Genomic DNA, 22,119 nt, shown 5'->3' with positions numbered 1-22,119 from the left:
ACTTACTTGAAGATGATGTTTTGAGAGGGGCTTAGTTGTAAAAGGTGATCTTGTAGGTTGTAGCAGTTTGGTTCAACCTGTATAAGGCAGGTGCAATGAAGTAGGAATTAACCAGGCATGGTATCACCAGCTTTTCTCTGGAGATCTGGAAAGTTTAATGAACTCCATTCTGTTTAGCATTTCTGTACTTGGTAATAAGGTGGAATCACTGAAGTAGAAACACATGGTTATGTACTTTCAGACTTCTACTATCTCAATGAGGTTTGCACAGTGTTCTTGAGCAAAGGGAAGTGTTTGAGAAAATAGATAGTTTGACAAAAGGAGTTGGAAGGGAAATATTTTATTGTATTACACATTGCAATTTAGTAACAATATTACCCTTTTTAGAATGTGTGCTTCAGTGCTTGAAAATGCTTTCTGCTTTTAATATGGAGCCTGAGGAATGACAATTACCTTAAAAATAGGAGGTGTATGTTTAGCACTTATCTTCCTTTGTTATTGCTGGTTTTTATACAACGTGTTAGCAGTGTAATGCCAAAAAGTGTAATTGAATTTATCAGGTAATGTTTGTTGTACTGCATTTTGGTTTTATAAGGACCTTTAAAAAAACAAAGGCTTCATAAGAAATCTGCATATGCAGACTTAACAAGATGCAGGAAAGCAACGAAGTCGGTGTGCTCTTGGCCTACGTAGAAGAAAAGAATAGAATATCTGAACGCTTGCTGAATATCAGCAGTCTTGACCAGATGCTGAAAAATGTGTGCTCGATACATTCAGAAATGTATATAAATTTATCTGTTGATTCTGTTGGACTAAAAAGAATGGTGTACCTGAATATTGAAATTAAAATTGACTTAATGTGCCTTCTTCTTATAGGGGGTTTTGCTTTTGTCTATGAAGCTCAAGATCTTGGAAGTGGCAAAGATTATGCTTTGAAGGTAATGTTAATTTACTTCACTATAGGGTTGTAAGATCTGTCGTTTAGCTTGATGTTTTAGCATGACAATTAGTCCTTGATGCATGCCCCTGAGCAAGTCACTTGGAAAAATCCAGTTATATTAATGGTGTTTGTAGCCTCCTATTTAAAATGGTCATTCCTGTTAGACCCCTGCACTTCATATTCAGGTGACGAACAGAGGAAGTGGTCTTTTAGGTGCTGCTGGTCTTTATTTTTTTTTTTTTATTTGGCGTAGAAATTAATGATCCAGTCCAAAACATTTTATTGCATGGGTAAAAATAATATTTCATAATTACCTGAAGTGGAGTACAGGAATCTATTTCACTCATCAGAAGCAGATTTAGCCTACCTTCTTACTTTAAGAGTAAATTTCCTTAGTATTAAAAATAATGCTCCACACTTTGACTCATTGTTTAAAGATTCAGCCTGGTACTTTTTATAGACACTTCTCTGGATTCTTGGTTTCTAGAGGCTTCTGGTAATCAGCTGTAAACAGAGTAGTAGTATGGGGGGTGGGAGAGGTAAGTTGGCATTATACCACCAGTAATAACTTCGGCTTTTTCCATTTAATTCCACATCTTACAGTAACTAAACATGTGACCCAAGCTATATGCTATATGTTCAAAAACTTCTCTAGGAGTAGCCCCATTAAAAAATAACAGGTGAAAGGTGAACCATTACTATACTTCCTCTGTTCTGTAAAACCAGTACTTTTGTAGTGAATGCTCAAGCTGATTGTGGTCAAATCTTGACTGCAAATCCAGGTAATACTCGGATCAGTTATGTTTAATTTTGCTACTGATTACACAAGCACCATTGAAAAAGCTGGGCTACGTAACCTGGAGGGGTTTAGTCTAGAGTGAGTTGAAGGTTGTTGCTGAATATTTCAGACAGAAGGTGAATTGTTCCTTGTTAGGCCACAATGCTGCAGCCAGGAGACTAGTGCTTTATTTATCAGATAAATTACTTTCAAGAGTGTCAAAAGTTAGAACTGCTCAATTGTCACTAAACTTCAATATTCCAGGTAGCTGGAAAGCTGGATATTATTTATGACAGAATGTCAAAATGTACAATAAGCTAGCTTTGTTCACTGCCCCATTACAGCTCTTTAGGTTTTTGATTATAGCTTATCCTTCATATTCTGTGAAAAAAAAAATCTAAGCACTGTTATTCTGTAAGTTTCAGTAACTGTATCTTCTCAATTATTTTGACAGCGATTGTTGTCTAATGAAGAGGAAAAGAACAAAGCCATCATTCAGGAAGTTTGTTTTATGGTATCCTTTTCTGTAATGTATTTAACTGCCTGAGATTTCTGGGAAACAAAAGATTGCTGTACAGATTCTGTTTTTCTTCGTGCCATATGCTGCCTAAGAGGACTGACATTCTGGAGGTCTGGGTTTGTGGTTTGTCGGGAATCTGGTACCAACATCCAGAAAGTTCAGTTCTTCAAAAATTGCAGTAATACAGTGTTTGCAGATAATTTTTGTAGCTAGCATAGACTTTGCCATGTACTTCTAGCAAGAAGTGAAATTCTTATTTGGTCTGTCTTGCAGCCCTGTGAATATGGTCAAGAGACCTTTTGACTTCATATGATACTTAGATCCTACATAGAATTCCCTCACATGCATGGGATTTATTGCTCTTTGCTTTTCCTCTCAGTGTTTATTAATTTCTGCTTTGGACACATCTGACTTAAAGAAGTAATGGTGGATATTAAGGAAGAAATTCTAGTAGTCTACATGCATCAGAAACAAGAAGAGGATGTTTTTCAGTGTCCTTGCTGTCCTCCTTATTTTCAGTGATGTCAGATAGTAGAGTATAGTGTAATTTCACCCTGTTATCAATCCTTGATTTTAGTAAAATCAGGATTTTGTCCCTGGCCTGGCTCCTCTTGGACCCTCAGTTTGTTTCAAGAGTCAGTGAATGGCTGTGGTATGCTGATGTATTCCCTTCTGAGTATTCAGCTTCATTTTAAATTAGCAGACAAATCCACTGGTCCTAATTTTAGCTACTCAGACATTTCTTTTTATGATTCCTGATAGGTTTGGCAAAATCTTAGCCTAAACACCTGTTACTAGATGTACACTTCCAAGGCAGAGTACCATAGCAGTAGACATTTTCTGTCTACTCTGACATTATGCTGCCAAGAGTAGAGAACTCAGTTTAACATTGAGTTCTTTACTCTGAGCTGTGAAAAACATTTTGAATGCAATTAATTCCTGCAGCCCTGAACAGAATGTTGTGGAGAGATGGGTAAGATCAGATTAATGTGAATTGTGTGGATCCAACTTGCCCCTTTTTAATAGCTTTGTTCTACTTACAGTGTCGTTGCTGTTCTCTCTTCAGACTTGGTGAATGCATCCTGTAAATAGATTGTGTTTGTCTCACAGGCATGAGTTTTAGTGCATGCACAGACAGGCATAATGCAACATAATGTCCACCGGCAGGAGTTGAGATCACTTACACTGTACTCTCCTTTACATAGCTCAAAAATGATATGTCCAGTTTTTGAACTGAAAGTGAAACATGAAAAAGGTTTTAGCATGAAAATTTACTACTGTTGATGGGAGGGTAAGTTCCTTGCCCTCTTAGACCTCTAATTGTTTTGAACTCTATTTTAATTACTTTAAATTGAAGCATGGCATACTGAATACTTCCATGGGAAAGATAGGTGAGGGTGCAATAGCTCTTTTTTGGTCAGCTATTTAGAGAAGCAGTTGATGATTAGAAGATGTCCCTGCTACTGATGATAGGTTCTTGCAGTCCTTATCAAAAGACGAAAAGAACTAGACCTGTTAGTGAGTCCAGTTTCTTCTGAGCTGTAATCATAAGGAGTTTTCAGTATTGTATTTTGACTTCTTATTACATTACCTTAGATTACTCTCTCAGATTTCTTATAGCTGAGGCATGTATTTCACTGTTTTGGTTAGGGTAGTGTTTGCAGCTGTTATGCTTTTTGTGGTTTTAAGCTAGCATTTCAAATGAACTGCTGGATGCAATAGTATCAATGAACTTGAGAGTTGTCGTCCTTGAATGTGTTATCTCCAGAAAAAACTTTCAGGTCATCCCAACATTGTCCAGTTTTGCTCTGCAGCGTCTATAGGAAAAGAAGAATCAGACACGGGGCAGGGAGAATTTCTTCTGCTTACAGAGCTGTGTAAAGGTAAACTTTATTTCTTTTCCCAGCAGTGCATGTTGCTTCTGGCATATGTTTTACACAGGTTGCATGTTTACTTACAAGCTTGGAATGACTGTAGAAGATAGCATGGTTCAGTGGAGCTAGACTTCAAACTTACCATTTATAGGCTAAAGATCATGTGTTTTTAGGCTACAGTTTAACCTGGTCTTAAATATGAGGTAATTACTAAGTTTTTTGTTTGAGATTCATCAGAGAGAGGAAGAGTAGGAGAGTTCCTTAGAGCACTCTCTTTTGTCACTGTAATCAGTGTGGACTTGCCATTTTCAGAAAATCTATTTAATACAAGTCGGGAGTTTAGATCTTTCTTGACAAGGGTCTATTTATGTCAAGGTTTCAGAATTTGCTGTGTTCTCTGTGTGCTTATATGAATTTCCCTCATTTCCTGCAGGACAGCTGGTGGAATTCTTAAAGAAAATAGAATCCAAAGGATATATCTCTTGTGACACAGTTCTGAAGATCTTTTATCAGACCTGCAGAGCAGTGCAGCATATGCATAAGCAGAAACCTCCTATTATTCATAGAGACTTAAAGGTATGTTACAATGTTTAAATAAAGGCTGGACTTCTGAACAGCAAAAGAGCCTGTTGGGCTGGATCAGTGTTAAAAACAATTCTTGAGCATAGTGCTTAGATCTGTTGCCTTGCCATAACTGCTGAGTGTTAGTGAAGGTCATCGCTGAAATACTTGCATCTCTTCAAACTTCTTTTCACTGTGCTTGTGGTTAGAAACTGCTTGTACTCGATCTGAAACAAGCTGGCAGAAAAGTAGCATATCATATTTTGCTGATTGTGTTAACCTGAGTGTTTTGTTTTTGATAAAGTAGTCAGTTACAACTAGTGCACTGCAGTTCTGGGTTAGTAGAAGAGATAAAGCTTTGAAGGAGAAGAATATTAAATTATCTGTGAAGGATTGCATGTGAGTAGAATGTAGAATGTGTAGTAAGCTGTTAGTTTTAGAGCTGGTAACTTGCATTGTACTTCAGTGCTTGTTTTTAATGTGAATTGTAAAATTTGGTTGGCATAATTCATGTTAGATTTTGTTTCTTAGGGGTTTATTTTGTTTGTTTGTTCAATTTATTGGCCTTTACCCGGAATCTGTAGGGTTATGCTGTAGAAAGTGTTCTACTTTTAGGAGCTTTGGAGGTTTGAAAAGTCTTAGTTGAGTTTGAATTTTGTATTTCGAAGACAGGGGTTTACCTTTACCTGTTCAATATACCTTAGATGAAGAAGTGCTAATCATCAGTGAGATTCTGTTGTACTATGAATATATTTGAATTTTCATTAACATAAAAAAATAAGACAGAGGAGATTCTTATTCTTGGACTAGTGTCTAAATTTCACACGTGTCTGATCCAGCCTGATGTGATTTCGTTTGAATATAAAAATAGGAAAATTTGTTCCTCCTCTAAGCATGTACTTAATTACTTTGGGAAAAGGAAAATAAGGCCAGTATTCTAGAAGTAAATGTGTTAATTATTTTCAACACTCTTGATGAAAGCTTTGATGTTAGCTATTAGTGTAGTCCATAAATATATACCTAGCTTTGGTGACAGAGCACTCCTCTTTTTTTCCCTTGGTACTGTTGAACAGGCTTTTAGGTTGTGAGGTTGTGTCAAAGTCATGTTAACCATTCTTCACTGAAATTTCTATATGCTAGCCCCTAGATTTTGTGGAAAAGGTGCATCTCTCTTCTGAGAAAAAAAATGTAAAAAATCCTCTTGACAAATAAATATACAATTTTTCATAACCAGCTGCATAGACATTAAGCTAATGCTGTAATTTAGAATGGCTTTTTCTTCTCAAGGAGTGTATCTTCCTCATACACTTCCAGAGATAAAACGTGGGAAAAGAGAGGAATTTGGTTTTGTGTTGGTCTCATGTTGCAGAGGCTCTAAAACAAGATTAAATGACTGTTGTGTTGCAAGAGGCAGAGGACTTACTACAGCCAGGAGCCAAATAGGGATCATTTAACTGTGCTACCCTTTTTAGCAGTCTAAACTAAAGTCAGCAGCATAGAAAACTGTTAGTCAGAGTTTTGAGGCAATTAACTTTGACACCTTTTCCTAACTTTAAGCAGAAGTACAAATTTCATCTTTCAGTCCTTTTGTGATTATGACTCCAAGTACATATGCCCAATTCTTTTACTCTTTGCTTAAGATTCTTCCACATTTCAATTAACAATACAGGATGATTGGAATTTCTGAAGTAGAAACAGGGAGAGGGAATGGATGATGAACTATTCAGGCAGCACATGGTTCTCAGATGTGTTTTCTGTCTCTGCACAGGGTCGCAGCTTTCTCTTCATGTGTGTCTCCTAGCGGCGTGCTTCTCTACTAGTACCTTCCTGTTTTCATCTATAGCAGTCCTAACCTTCATCCCACTGCAGTTAAACTAACAGTGTTCAGTTTTATGCCTGAAAACATTTGGATTCTAAGACACTGCTTTGACAGGTTCTCGTCTGAAAAACTGGCCTTTTCTTAGGCTTTAATGAAATTACTTTTTTTCCCCTGGGGTTTATTTCTTGCTCTCCTGGATCTTTCCTGTTCATGGTGTGCTTGGTGCTTCCTTTTAAAACTTGACTATGTTGCTGCCATATAAAACTGCAGTACTGTCCAAAATCTTTGTTCTCCTGTAAACAATATTTTTGGCTAAAGTGATTAGTTTTTATATGTATGCACAAGTAAGATGATATGTAAAAACATAGTATACAGGGCAAAAAAAAGACTTTTTTAAAATCTATTATTCTATATCTCTTTGAAGGTGGAAAACTTGCTTATTAGTAATCAGGGGACAATTAAACTTTGTGACTTTGGTAGTGCTACAACTATAGCTTACTATCCTGACTACAACTGGTCTGTACAGAAGAGAGCACTGGTTGAAGAAGAGGTGAGACTATTTTAATGTGATTTAATTTTAATGTAATTATTAATTTAGCTGTTACTATTAATCTTGTATTCATTCATGTGACATCTAAGAAAACTGAAGATTGTTTCAGTTAGAGTGTTATTTATAAAGTTTTGGTTTTGTATTTTTTTTGCCAGAGTTCAAAAGCTGTCCGCAGTTACAATCATAGCTTATGTTCTGTAGCTTCATGTAGAAACACCGCTTCAGCGTGACCACTGTCCGTTCTGCAATCTGCTGTGAAAATGGAAGTGGTTACATGGGCTTCTTCTAATGCATTCTTGACAAGGAATTGATTGTGCCACAGTGCTTCCCATCTTCCTTCTGGTCTGTTTTTCTCAGTTGAATAAATGAGAGGCAAGTCTGCTCAGTGGAGTAGGAATGGGCACTATTGCAGTGCCTTGGACTACAGTAACCAAATCTAGCATGCATTTGCAGAGTTCAGAGTTGAGAGTAATGCTAGTAAATCAAATCTAGTACTTCAGCGGGAGAAATAACACTTGAGTTCATATTTACAACTTCTGACATGACAAACCTCTGTTTTGCAATCTGGTATTCTTGAAAAAAAATCCACTGATGAAATGATGGTGTCATACCACTGTCTCGTGTAGTCTGTGCAAAAGGGTGGTAGAAAAGGTTTTTTCAGGTATTCTTATGACCAGAATTTCTCTTTGGATACGTCTGCACTGTCATTAAGTGTGCTGAGAAAGTGAGAGATGTGTACTGGAGTGCGAATTCGCTTATTGGCTTATTGTTGATTTTTGGTATTAGTGTTCCTGTGCATTTCTGCCTTATGTGGAACAGTCACTTTATGTGCTTTGCTGTTTTGGGAGGACTCTTGACTATCACAATGTTGCTTGAGTACTACTGTCTTCATGTGACCTTATGTCAAAGCTCTGATGACTGTTTCAGGATTCAATGGATGGCTTTCTCCTTGACAAATGTTTCTGAAATTAGTTTTAAAAATGAGACTACTATCCATTCTACATGGAGATTTGTTTTCTTGGTTTGATGCTGTTGAAGCTCATTGTTCAAGATGGTTTCAATCAATTCTGTCTTCTCCAGATCACAAGGAATACAACACCGATGTACAGGACACCAGAAATGATAGACTTGTACTCAAATTTTCCAATTGGTGAAAAGCAGGACATTTGGGTAAGAAGTTTTTTTTTCTTGCTGCATCACAGTTGCTTGTGTCATAGTAAAACTTGTTTTGCAGACTTTGTGTTAAAGTACCAAAAGAAATGTAGGATGCTGTCTTAGATCAAAATAAACTTAAACCATGTGGACTCTGTATTTAAATGTTAAAAGAATGAGACATACTGTTCAAGCTTTTCTCCTGTATCAAGGTTGACTTCCTTTTGAGAGGCAATGCTGAACTTCTCTAACATTCGGTAGAACTATTGCCTGGTTGGAGCTTGCCACCACAAATCCAGAATCTTTTAAGTCCTTAGATTCAAATTCTTGCCTTTCATGCTCTGCCATGCATATAATCCTGGGACAGCCTATTGCTGAGTTGGAGATGATTATGTCGAGGTATGGCATGAAGCTAAAATACTGACAGATATCAAGGATGAGAACAATGCAGAGATCATTCATGCTTTGTGTAGAAAGGATGATAACCTGTTCATGTTCACTGAAAATCCTCTAGTGAGAATTAAAGGTAAATATTAAATCCTCAGCTGTACCTTTTCCAGCTGCATAAAGTTGCAGCACTGAGGCACTCCCCAGTAGTGTAGTGCTTGGCGACTAAGTTTATGGGATGGTTTTGCAGAGGCGGGTGTCAAGCTGTTCAGTTCTTACCTGTATCAGCAGTGTGTCAAAAGACAAATTGAAAAGATGTAATGCTGGTGCTTTAAAAGTTTTTATACAGAATCCTGGAACTTCGTTCAGTTTATTAGTTGCAAGATGCTGTGGAAATTCTTGTTCAGTTTCTACAGCTGTTGATGTTTTTGTGGAATGTGAAGAAACACCAAGTGGAACACATTTTTCTGACCACTTGATCTCTTCCCATGCATGAAATACCATCAGCCTGAGCCAGGATCACAGAATCACTAGGTTGGAAGAGACCTTCAAGGTCACCGAGTCCAACCCAGCCCTAACATCTCAACTAAACCATAGCACCGAGTGCCATATCCAGTCTTTTTTTAAAACACATTCAGGGATGGTGACTCCACCACCTCCCTGGGCAGACCATTCCAATACTTTATCACTCTTTCCATAATATCCAACTCGTATTTCCATTGGCACAGCTTATGACAGTTGCTGCCCATTGAAAGAGATGAGCCCCCACCTGACTACAGTCACCTTTCAGGGAGTTGTAGAGAGTGATAAAGTCACCTCTGAGTCTCATTTTCTCCAGGCTAAACAACCCCAGCTCCCTCAGTGGTTCTTCACAGGGCTTGTGTTCCAAGCCCCTCACCAGCCTTGTTGCCTCCTCTGGACATGCTCAAGTGTCTCAACGTCCTTCCTAAACTGAGGGGCCAGAACTGGACACAGCACTCAAGGTGTGGCCTCACCAGTGCTGGGTACAGGGGAAGAATGACCTCCCTGCTCCTGCTGGCCACACCATTCCTGATCCAGGCTAGGATGCCATTGGCCTTCTTGGCCACCAGAGCACACTGCTGGCTCATGTTCAGCTGCTGTCTCCAGTACCCCCAGGTCCCTTTCTGCCTGGGCACTGTCCAGCTACACCATGCCCAGCCTGTAACGTTGCGGGGGTTATTGTGAGCAGAATGCAGGACTTGGCACTTGGACTTATTAAACTTCATCTTAACTGTTCCAGGTCTCTCTGCAGAGCCTTCCTACCTTCCAATAGGTTGACACACACTCCCAACTTAGTGTCGTCTGCAAATTTACTAATGAAAGTCTCAACACCCTCATCCACGTTGTCAGTAAAAATATTGAACAGAACTGTCCCCAGCACAGATCCCTGGGGGGCTCCCCTGGTGCCTGGCTCCCATCTGGATGCAGCACCATTAACCACCACTCTCTGGGCCTGGCTATCCAGCCAGTTCTTAACCCAGCAAAGAGTGTTCCTGTCCAAGCCCCAGGCTGCCAGCTTTTTCAGGAGTATTCTGTGGGAGACAGTGTCAAAGGCCTTGCTGAAGTTGAATTATACAACACCAACAGCCATTCCCACATCCACCAGGCAGGTCACCTGGTTGTGAGAGGAGATCAGGTTCGTCAAACATGACCTACCCCTGCTAAACCTATACTGGCTGGGTCTGATGGCCATGCTGGCCATCCTGCATGATGATGCTCTGTATAAACTGTTCCATTACCCTGCTGGGTACTGAGATCAGGCTAACTGGCCTATAATTACCAGAATCCTCCTTCCTACCCTTTTTGTGAATGGGTGTTAAATTGGCCAGCTGCCAGTCATCTGGAACCTCACCAGTGAGCCAGAACTGTTGGGAAATGATGGAGAGTGACTTTGCAAGCTCATCTGTCAGCTTCCTCATCACCCTGGGATGGATCTCATCTGGTCCCATAGATTTATGAACATCCAGGCATCTCAGCAGTTCTCCTCCTGGATAACAGAGGGACCATTCTGCTCCCTGACACCATCTACCAACCCAGGAAGGACAGTAGTCCTGAGGACAAGCCATCTTCCCACTGAAGACCGAGGCAAAGAAGGCGTTAAGCACTTCTGCCTTCTCCTCATCTTCAGTTACTAAGTTCCCTCCTGCATCCAGTAGAAAACACAGGTTGGTCTTACCCTTCCTTTTGACATTAGTATATTTGCAGAGAAATTTTTTATTATCCTTTACAAAAGTTGCCAAATTTAGTTTGATCTGAGCTTTGGCCTCCCTATTTTTTTTCCAACATGCCCTAGCAACCCCTTTAAATACTTGCTGAGAGACCTGACCCTCCTTCCAAAGATGATACATCCTCTTTTTATTCCTAAGTTCCTTCAAAAACCTTGTTGCCCATCCAGGCTGGACGTTTGCCTTGTTAACATCTAGTTAAACAGAAAACTAGAAATGTGTTTAATAAAAGCCTCACTCAAAAGGGCAATTGCTATTCATTTTTTTGTTTAAAATAACTCTGTATGTGCTAGTGTTAACGTGGTGATTGTCTCCTGTATTTTGGGAAGATCTATTTAATTTACCACATCTGAGCTGGAACATACTGTTCTGTATTTTTTTCCTTTTTGCTTTGGCTTCGATAAGAATATAAAAGTATTTGGCAGTAGAATATGGCTCTGTCTCTGCAAGCATAAATGATTTGTAGTTTGTGGTTGGGATAAACAAAGCAGTTTTCTGAAGACAGGAGGTAGAGTTATTAACACTCTTGATTCTGTGTGTTTGTTACTGTGATCTTGAAAACAAAGGAGGTAATGTCTGTCTTAAAAAAGCAGCACAGGTGAAAGGTTAGTTATCAACCATGTTGACTCCACAATGGAAATGTGACTAGGTATCCTTATAAGATAGAGTTTCTTAGACTTAACTTGGCTGACTGCTTTCTGTGTATTTCCTACCTAAGTCTAAAGCTGAGAAAATAAACACTAAATCCAATAGCTACATGTTTTTGTTACTTGTTTTCAGCATTAGTAGGTATTCCTGAAGTGAAATTCAAGTAAGTGACAGGCTGTTCCTTGTCAAGTGATTTTTGTCCATGCTTGAAAGGTCCTTCATACCCTTTCACTCAAAGATTTCTGAAAAAGCGAAGGAGTTGACTTTGGAAATGTTTATTAAGGAGCAAAACTTCAAAGTTGGGTTCTTTTTACCAATGTGTAATTAAAAAATCTTAATGGTCCACTTAAGGCATCCTGCAGGATCCTGCATTTAATTCAATGTGAACTGAACAATCTTTAGGTTTCATGTAGTTTAATTTGACTTAATTTTACTTCGGTGTAATATATGTGTTACGGTGTGGCTGTGCTGTAGAACTTTAGCATGCTGCTTGTTTCCTGAAGCTAGTTGGGGAAAAAATAACAGTATTTTGATTTGTTCCGAGCAGTCCCACACCTTTCGTATCCCCTTAATCCCCTAACACTATCTCAACCCTCAGAAAACCTCACTGTCCCCTTAAGGAAGGTTTAAATTTGTTGCTGGTAAAGACCCAGTAGCAGGTCAAAAAATTACTCCTAGTTATTTTTGATTGCTTTGTGGTTCTGCTTTTTTTACCTTGTGGCATGTGAGTGCTCAGACGAATCTGGGCAACTTCTATACAGGGACTGTGCAGCTTTGGGACATCTTGGGAATGGACTCTTCTGCCAATATTGTTATAGCTATCGTTATAGCAGTGCTGAGGTTGTGTGAATGGTGTTGTCTTTGAGGATTTACCTTGCTGCAACTGAAATTGCCTTCTAGACAAATTGAATGACAGTTGGTACTTAAACCAGCCAAAATTTATCACGGTTACAATCCTAAGTTACATGTAAAACAAAGGAAATGAAAAATGTTCTCCAACAGTTGAAGCAAAAATCAAATCTCAGTGGCCTCTCCATTTCCCGTGTTTTCAGCTGATTGCCTTGGAGCATTTCTCTCCTGTGTGGCTGTGGGTGCTCTCTCCTGATGTGCAGAGTGTCTTGGACTGCTCAGGGTGTAGTTTGGTTTCTCTAATTAAACGATGATCTGCTTTGTAAGGAAATGTTTAATGGAAGAGTAGATGGTATTTCCTGTGTGGTCCTGCTGAATTAGTTGGTGTGGACTTTGCGGTGCTTCCATATTACAGAGAGTTTTTTTCCCCCAGCCTGACAAAAATGTGCCAGAGTATACAGAATTAATATATGTACTTTATTTCTGGTCTTGGACTGAAAGACTCAGTGTTTTGGAATAACTAAATCCCTACACCTCAGAGACTTCAATAACGTTCAGACCTTAGAAGCTGTTCTTGGAACAAATTGACGACCAAGGGCAGTTGGAGGTGGTGCACTCAGAGGTCTGGAGGCAGTGGGCAGTTTTCTTAGGTAACATCTTCAGTGGATTGCTTCATATGTGAGGGCTATAACAGCCCATATGCTTAAACAGCCATACATACTGGGGTTCAGAAGAACCTTTGAGGAGGAATTTTCCAACTAATTGTGTCAACAGTTACGTGGAGGCCTTGTGTGCTTTCAGACTTTAATAGGTGAAACAGAACATGTTTCTGTTACAATAGTGTAACTCTGCCAGCATGTTTCATATCTTAATTTATTTGAAAAAATATGTATCTACTTACATTTACTTCAGTAACAGATTCAGTTATCCTAGCTAGTCCCTAACATCTAGATTATTCAGAGATTAGAATTAAAAACTGACTTCTGTCTTTGTCAGTTGTCTTCTCAGGTTACAAAAATCTCAAACTGGACACTCAAAGTAACTTTGAAGTTCCAAAGATGTGGTAGTCTGGGTTTTGTGATTTTTGAGGCTTGAGTGAGCTTATGTGAAAATGATCTTAAAGTGTATTTGTTCCAAGAGCTGAATAGCTATCTGACCGGAGGGAATAAAGGGACTGTCATTTCGGGCTTATTTTCTTTAAGCCGTTACCAGAAGATGCGTTTTAGAGAGATTATTATGTGTTTCCCTAGTGTCATTTAAGCAATTTTCTTAACACTTAGGTGATCACCTAGCTTTTGTATTGTATAACAATGTATCTAAGTTAGACCAAATTCTGTCTTGACAAATAAAATGTGTCTCCTTGCAGCCCAGGATGGAGCTATGAATTAAAATTTCTGAACTTTTTTTGAAAGCATAATCCTGTTCTTGAACGTCTTCAGTTTGGCAAGACTACTAATTTTTGTGGTTTGAAATTCATAGAATGGATTTCTCGTAATGACTTATAAATGATTTAAAAAAAGAGGCAGGAATAGTTTTCCCAAGTAACGAGTGATAGGACAAGAGGAAATGGCCTCAAGTTGCACAAGGGGATGTTTAGTTTGGATGTTAGAAAAGATTTCTTCACTGTAAGGGTTATTGGGCATTGGAAGAGACTGTCCAGTACAGTGAGTTACCATCCTTGGAGGTATTTAAAAGACGTGTAGATATGGTACTTAGGGATATGGTTTAGGGGTGGACTTGGCAGTGCTGAGTTAGTGTTTGAACCTGATGATCAAAAAGATCTTTTCCAGCCTAAAGTTCCCCCATGATTCTATGCAGTATTTCTGTTTATCTCTATAGGCTCTGGGCTGTATCCTGTATTTGCTGTGCTTTAGGCAGCACCCATTTGAAGATGGAGCTAAACTTCGTATAGTCAATGGGAAATATGTCATCCCACAAAATGACACCCGCTACTCTGTGTTTCATGATCTCATTCGTAAGTTTACCATGTTATTTTATGTGGTGTCTTTGTGGATGCCTGTTGTTATTGACAGTTGTTTTAATGATAGTAAAATGTTATTGACATGTGATGGTGAAAAGGTAAACTGCAGCAACTTTTTATTTTATTAATAATCTTAATCCATTATAAAAAAAATTAAGAAATTTTACGTGAAAGTTGCTTTTTTACTTCTGTTAAGTATCTTGCATAGTATCTGAATTAGTCCATTGGAAAAACTAGTGATTTGATTTGGTTTCTTTGAACTTGCCCAAAAATCTGTGTTTACTTTAGGTTTCAGATAGATTTCTGGAAATGTTAATTATTGTTCCAGAAATGTATCCGACTCCAACAGTATTAGACACAGAGTTATCTCTGATGTGCTTTATTAACTGATCTCAAGATGTATTCTTTGAAATATTATTGACCCTAGGTAGTGTTGTTTTTTTTTCTCATGGGTACTATTATGAGACTTATATTTAGATACTGATTCAGCAGTTTCTCCACTTCTGTTCATGTGTTTGCTTATTGCACTGTAATGTATTGAAGAAATTATTATCAATTGGGAGAAAAGCTCTGAAGGTTTTGTTATGTTGTCTGAATTTCCTTTTTTTAGGTTCCACTTTGAAAGTGAACCCAGAGGAGAGGTTGTCAATCACTGAACTTGTGAACCAACTGCAGGAAATTGCAGCAGCCAGGAATGTCAATCCTAAATCCCCCATCACAGAGGTAAAAATGTCTCTTAAGAAGTGTTATTGATTAGGCCTCCTTTCTGTTCTCTGCAGTGTATGTGCGTTTAGTAAAAGATTTCAGAGCAGGTCCCCTGTTCCTTAGTATTTTGAAAATTTTGTACTAATTTATTCTGAAGTTCCGTTAAATTGGTTTCGCTCATAGGATCTTTGAAAATATGCCCTTTAAAGCACAGAGACCTTAAAAGAAATATAGTATTTCTTACTGCTTTTTGAAAATCTTTTCATCCTCTTGGTTTATTCATTAGTATGCTAACACTCTGTTTGACATGCTGTGTTTTATCATAATCAACTTGTGCAGAAAGGTTTTGTATATGAAGGCTCTGCCTACACTAACTTGAAACCCACTTAGGCATCTCCTGTTCAGTGTTTAATTTGCACTGCACTGCAGGTGAGTCAATTAGCGTATGTTAACTTTCTGGCATTGTCCTGAGGTTCAGTTTGCTTGTTCTCACCAAGCAGCAGTAACTTGCCAAACCTAGCAAGGTGGCTAAATTTGCAAGAAAATTCTCATATGGAGTATTATTCTCCTCAGCTCCTGGAACAAAATGGAGGCTATGGAAACAATGCTCAGCCTCGGACATCTGTGACCTCTGTTTCACAGAGCTCCAAGCCTGCAGGGCAGCTCAACAATCTGTACAATGCAGGTATGTTCAAAACGAGATGTTATTTTAGTATAAAGACAATTGTGTATCTTCCATGGGAGAAAAAAGGTCATTTGGGGGTTTTAGATACTTTGCAGTAGTACCAGCTATTTGACATTTATGTCATTGCTTCTAGCCTTGTGCTATTTTTTTTGGAAGGTTTGATTTTTGTGTTGATACATGCAAATATGAATTTCTCAAGTTCATTGCTGTGCAAGATAAAAATCATGTTTCCTTTGGAAAATAATTTAAAGTGCGCTATTGACTGGTAGAGGCAGGAGTGTTGACATAACTGAACTACAACTTGATGAAAGTGTGGATATGAGAAGCAATAGTGGTCTAACGAATAAGAGCTGTAGAGGAAGAGTTTCCAGGTTATGACAAAGGGTGAAAATAGCTTTTTTAAACCCTGAATTTCTTTTGATTTAATGAAGCAACAATATTTGTAAGTGCATTGTCTGAAGAGCAGCATTTATTAGGATTTTCAGTTTAAACTGTTAAAAATCCTGGGGTTCCATATTTTATTTGAAACATTGTTACTTTGTGGCAGAAGTGCTGAAATCAGGACTTAGCCCGCCTTTGTGTTTAACATTGAATCTGTGAGGTAAAAAAAGCTTGGACTTTGCTTTTCAAGAGGAACTATTTAACATCAGAAGTGTTACAACATAAAAAGTTAGCAGCCATTTGTGGTGTGTTGGTATCACTTTGTGTTAATATGGGCTTCATGTCTGATAGATGCGAGACCTTAATAAAGAAATGCAGAAGCAATTGTAGGGATTCTGGTTATTGACCACAGTAGTTCAGTAATGCTTGGAAGTTGCTGACCTCATATGTGTTTATTTTAGACTGCAAAAAGCCTGTATGAGGAAGAAATACTTCTGCAAGCATCTGGGTCCGCCTCTGTCTCCTTGTCTCTCTTGCCCAAAACCACTTTTGACCCCCCCATGATATTTTGGAGTGCATCTGACAGTAATAGTAGTCTAAAGCTATTTAGTTTTTTGCTTCCAAAAGATCCATGTCTGACAGCCTCAAAGGAAAAAGGCAGCAGTCTAAATTCAGTCTAGTGGCTATCTAGTCAGCATTTTCAGGAACAGCTGTAGCTGGTACTGCCTTGAGCCCAGCTAATTATTGGACCTTTGTCCAGGCTGGACTTCAGGAGGGGGTTGCACCATAGGACATCAGTGGTGAGGAGAATGAGTTGGGGTTCCATTGGAGAAAAACAGTAGGTGGATTAGCAGAACTAAATGGAATCAACCAAAACATGTCTTCAAAATGACACAGTTAAAAGCTGACATACTTAGTCAGTAGAAATGGATATTCCAGAGTACATTCAGTTGAAAATACTTAATATAGTAAAGAAAATAAGCTTGATAGGCTTATTTGCACCTAGTTTTTTACTATTCTTTCTGCACCTGTGTTTACTATTATATCTGAATATGGAGCGCTTCAATTAGTGTAGAAGAAATCAAGGGACAATTTCATATTTTACTTGGTTTTCCTTCCAGCTTGATATTTCTTGCTTGATATTAATTATGATGAACTGTCAATGAGACAAAGGATATTAATTTTCCAGGGTAAATGTTAAAAATGGGTAACATTTGTTGCACTAATAATATGTATATGTCATTTTCTGTGGAAGAATCCAGCATCCTAATTCAATTATAGTCAAAAGTCTGTCTGGTCTTCTGTTTTGTGCAAGAATGCCTACTCTTTGTTTTATACAATCGTATTCATAGGGATATTGTGCTGTGATGTGCTATCTGGGATGTTGTGTTTAAAACTAAAGCTTAACTATGCCAGCTGCTTAAAATGCATTAAAATGTGTCCTGGAGATGATTAAGTAGATCTGCTAATGATAAGCTGCACTTTAGAAACTAGTACTAAAGAAAGGCAATGTTTTGCTACATTGACATTATGGAACATATGCTTTACCTTGTTTTCTCATAAATACAGATAGCAAATTAAACAGTGTGTTAAGTAAATCAGTAGTACTTCCTGACTGCAGAAAGTACTATTTTTTTGTGTACATCAAAGTTAAGGAGAGCTTTGGAACTGTGGGCCTTACAGCAAGGTATAGCCTGTATGTGCATTCACTTCCTTCCAGCTTTATAGCCAACATACTTTGAGTCATATCCTGGAATGGGCTCCATAATAAAGTACAATTATTTTTATTCAACTACTCTAGGCCTGACTGTTGCGGAATGTGACCAGACTTATGGAGGGTTCTTTGATATTCTGAGGGGTGGAACAGAGCGGTTTTTCACTAATATTAAGGACACGTCTTCTAAAGTTATCCAGTCTGTGGCCAAGTGAGTAAAAAAAAAGAAAAATAAAAAAATCTTAAAATTCAGCTGGTGAGAGTTCTAAATGAAAGCACAGAAGTTTACTCCAGAAATGGTAAATTCAGCATACTTGTCCAAGTTTGAGCTGTAATAGCTGATAGCTACCCCCTGAGATTTTATGTGTGATATTAATACAAAAGTTATTTCAACAGTCATATACTAGAATTGAGAATGTTTCAGTAAGAGCCTGTCTGTAAGTGCTGCTTGTTCTACTGTATTTTAAATACCGAAAACTTTTGAGAGATGAACAGGTGGGGGCTGGAGCAGCGTGGAGAATTGAATTATTAGATAGAGGAAAAAAGATGGAGTGGTGAAAGGTACAAACCATGGGAATAGATGTGGAGGGGAAAAATCCTGCAGGGAAATTCTTCAGTTTAGTTCCCCAGTGGAATCCTATGCCTTCAAGACAGTGTGAGAGGAAATTCACTGTTTGTCTCCTTTGCCCTGTATTGCATGTATGAATACTCTCATGTTTAGAGGTGTATGTTTTCAGATTCGTATTGTGTGATTTTTTTTTTTTTTCTAATCAGGTTGTCAGTCCCATTTCAAATATTTCTAGTACTTCCTTATGATCAATATTAATCAGTCTGTACAATTTATACATTTTTAGCTCATAGTAAAATTCTATGCAGTGTTAAATGGTTTTCTTAGCTCTAGTAAGAGCAGGTAAGTCTCTACTAAATACTATGTCAGAGCTAGAGCCTCCAGAAGCATACTGAACTCTTATTTCTCACTGTAGGCTTTGTGTCCCTTTGATTGGGATGATGTGTTACAGCTTGTGAAATATATTTCTTCATATATAGGTTTTTTTTCAGAATCTCTGTGTTACTTGTGCATAGTACTGCTCTAAATTATTTATAATGATCAGGTAAGTTACGTTTGTATGTACTGCACCTCTGTATCCACTGCAAGTGTGTTTTTAGCTGTTTGCTCTTACACTTAGTCAGTTTAAACTTCTAAATATGGCTTAGAAAGGCCAGGTACTCTATTTTTTGAAGGCTAAAAAATAGAGTACGCTCTGGTTTGTCCTTAAGCTCTCTATAGAAATAATTGGGACAGTGGCATTAAACTTTTCTCCCTGGGTAAACCACAAGGACACAGGACAGGAAGGTGTACAAGGGGAACAAGCTATTGCATGATGAAAAGCAGTTTTGGCAAAGTTAGAAGCCCTACTTTCCCATGGTTGTGTATTAGATCTTATTATGTTTTTATTATACACTACATGCATCTGAAGTACTCCTACACTTCCCTTTCTTATTCTCTTGACTCCACATGACTTTCTGGGTGCACCTCCATCACTTAGTTATGTTTGAAGCAGTTTTCCCTTCCTGCTCTTGCAAGTGGTTTCTTCCTTAAAGGCTACTGGAATTTTAATTACTTACTTGAATTTCATCTTGTGCAGTTTTTCCCTTTTCTGGTAATGGATTAGGACTGTCTAAAATGGTCTTTTTAATGTGAAATGGCTTGTGCTGTGCCTACACCTTAGTTTTATTTCTCTTACCTTACAGATGTGTGTAACTTTTTTGCTTTGTGTGATTTCCTTTGCTTCCATAGTAAGTGTAGTGGGCAAGGAATAAAGCAGTAACTGTACATCTAACTGCATCTGCAGAGCTCATCTAGGAACTTCTGAAGTACTGAACAGTGAGTACTTGCTGTCTGAAAAGATTCTGTTCAATTCTCATGCTCTTCTCTACAACTGTTCATTTAGATTGTGGTAACTGCCCAAAATAAGTCTTGGCATCTGTCTTACTGTTGAAACTTAGTATGCCTCTTTTCAGTTGCTAGTTAGTGTTCTGTGGCTGAATGCAACAGCTTAGTGCATGGCTTGTGAAACTTACTAAATACTAGTCAAAGGAAAACTCACTACTTTTACCTCATTTGTTTGAATTACAGTAAGACACATAGGGATGTTTACTAGAATTGAGTATCTTGAAAATGTAATTTTTCGACCTGGTACTGGTTTGTAGCTTTTAATGGGTAGATATATTGTCATATCCAAATACTATCAATTAGCCAGAGACCTTTTCAAGCTACTGAGGAGTACACATTTGCATGGAGTGTGGTGGATTGACAGGATTGTCGGACAGTGTATGCTAGCTATGTCCTAAGATTTATCATGAGGAGATCAGTCCGTCTCAGATGTTTTGGACTTGATTGGTTGAATAAAGGTTTTTGTTTAGGTGACTCTTGACTATCACCTTTGACACAATATGTCAAATTTTTGTTTAAGTTCTGCACTATCATAAGCAAATCTTGGTTTTGTGGGGCATCCTGTCTCCATACAAGTGTGTTTTTCTTTTCTTGTATTATCTAAGTGGATTTAGTCATTGGGCTGAGGAGTGGGGGAAAAAAGAGGGATTGCTCCAAATGTATAATTGTACTAGTGAGAAACAGTTACTTTAGTATTTATTTTCCAGTGACTGAAAGACAAACTCTTTCCACTTGTAATTTGCCAGTATTATTTAGCAGCCCTGAGCCATGTGCTTTTCATTCTTTGTATTGTCTTTTATTTTGAATCCTTACTGTATTTAACATTTAGTGAAATGGCAAAACATGAATCAACATGGCCAATACTTACTGTTCTGTAGGGCCTAAGGTAGGCTTAGGTCCTTAAGTATTTAATGTTCAGTGTTCTGCTGAGAGTTCTATCAATGGGCTTGTGCATTCTTAAACTGTGTTTTAAACAAGCTGAATTGTTAATTCTTTGTTTGCATGTTTGCAGGGCATGTCTGTTTTTGTCATGTTTGTTCTCTGCCTTCACAAACTTGTGTTGTAGATATAGCTGATACAAATGGTGATGTGAGAATACCCTTCTGCTGTTGCATTTTTGACTGCCTTTCCAAAACCCTTCAACCATGTTGGGGGTTAGGTTTGTTCCTTCTTTCTCTAAAGAATTTTTTCCCCACAAGTTACCAAGGAGACCAAGTGTTGGATACTTGAGAGTACTTAACCGAAACAAAGAGGTGGACAAAGGTGGAAGGGGGAGATAAGGCAAGTAAAAGACAAAGCCTGAGGCAGCTGCTGGCTTTTCTTTTTCCGGCGTTCGGGGAGGGAGAGAATGGCTGTTGCTGGCGGGAAGAGTTTCACTGTGGCCAAAGGGATCCAGTCCTGGGAAATCTACTATCACCGGTTCGGCCTGAATCCTGAGTTTTCCCTGCCACCCGCGGGAGCTAGTCCAGGCTCTGCCTCGCCTTCGGCTTCTTCGGCGCTGCTCCTCTTGCTACAGTGTGACCCTGCACCCCCTGCGCTGCCGGGACATCCTGCCCCTGCCTTCTGAGACACTCTGCCATCCCAGCTACCAGCCCGGGACTTTTCCACTGTTTCAGCTTGGTGCTCTGAGGATCCTGCAGGGACACCGAAACCAAACTGCCCTGGATTTTGTGAAACAAAGCCCTCAGGGTTCTTGGTACTGTTTTCGTTTGTTATTAATGCTGTAGTTGTTTGGTGGAGGGGTTTTTTTGTGTTTGTTTGCTTTGTATTACATACTAGTAAAGAATTGCTATTCCTATTTCCCAAATCTTTGCCAAAGAACCTCTGATTGTAATTTTACCTGGCAGATACCGGTCTTCCCAAACCAAGACAGATTTTGGCGCCCAAGTGTGGGGCTTGAGGGCACTGAGAAAAGAAAAGGGAAGAGAAATAGCGGTTCTTAACTAACCTAGTACTTTCTTTTGTGTGCGTTGGATATAAAAACCTCATTAGGCAGCATCATGTGGTCTAACTTAGCCTGGTTTGGATGGCATGTGGTTGTGGCTGTATTCCTTCCATTTGCAGGCCCTTATCTAAACATGGGCCCTATAACTAAAGCTACTGTGACTGTCATCCAGTTTATTTTATGGCTTAATAAGATGAAGAACTCATGGATTTTTAATTTCCTCTGGAAGGCAGGCACATGGATTCAGGGCTATCGTACACTAACTGTGTGTTTTTGGAGTTACTTTAACAATGGTACCTACTGTGAGGAAATGACACTGGGGGAGGTTTTTTTTTCCCAACCCTTTACCCATCTCTTTGGGTCTGCCCCACCAGTTTTTGAAGGGTTTAAATCCTCTCTGAATGCTAATGATATCATACAATGGCTGGTG

At 38.6% G+C, this 22,119-nt stretch overlaps 1 protein-coding gene across 2 annotated transcripts in view; it reads left to right on the top strand.

Annotated features, from left to right (window-relative positions):
• Positions 1-22,119, top strand: part of GAK (cyclin G associated kinase) — a 79,318-nt gene that overhangs the window by 5,440 nt on the left and 51,759 nt on the right. The window contains exons 2-11 of one of the 2 annotated variants that reach the window (XM_066181573.1): positions 877-938; positions 2,173-2,232; positions 4,007-4,121; positions 4,546-4,688; positions 6,917-7,042; positions 8,123-8,212; positions 14,164-14,299; positions 14,916-15,028; positions 15,584-15,695; positions 17,878-18,001. In XM_066181573.1, the coding sequence (XP_066037670.1) occupies positions 877-938; positions 2,173-2,232; positions 4,007-4,121; positions 4,546-4,688; positions 6,917-7,042; positions 8,123-8,212; positions 14,164-14,299; positions 14,916-15,028; positions 15,584-15,695; positions 17,878-18,001 (1,081 nt within the window). The remainder of the gene's footprint in view (positions 1-876; positions 939-2,172; positions 2,233-4,006; positions 4,122-4,545; positions 4,689-6,916; positions 7,043-8,122; positions 8,213-14,163; positions 14,300-14,915; positions 15,029-15,583; positions 15,696-17,877; positions 18,002-22,119) is intronic. The other variant, XM_066181574.1, reaches the window with a different exon arrangement.

This window comes from Chamaea fasciata, unplaced genomic scaffold (genome assembly GCF_029207755.1).
Source record: "Chamaea fasciata isolate MVZ Bird 193981 ecotype frontalis unplaced genomic scaffold, bChaFas1.0.hap1 SCAF_4, whole genome shotgun sequence".
NCBI classification, from domain to species: Eukaryota; Metazoa; Chordata; class Aves; order Passeriformes; family Sylviidae; genus Chamaea; species Chamaea fasciata.
The sequence above is the reverse complement of the archived record's forward strand: the minus strand, read 5'-3'. Positions and strand labels throughout refer to the sequence as shown.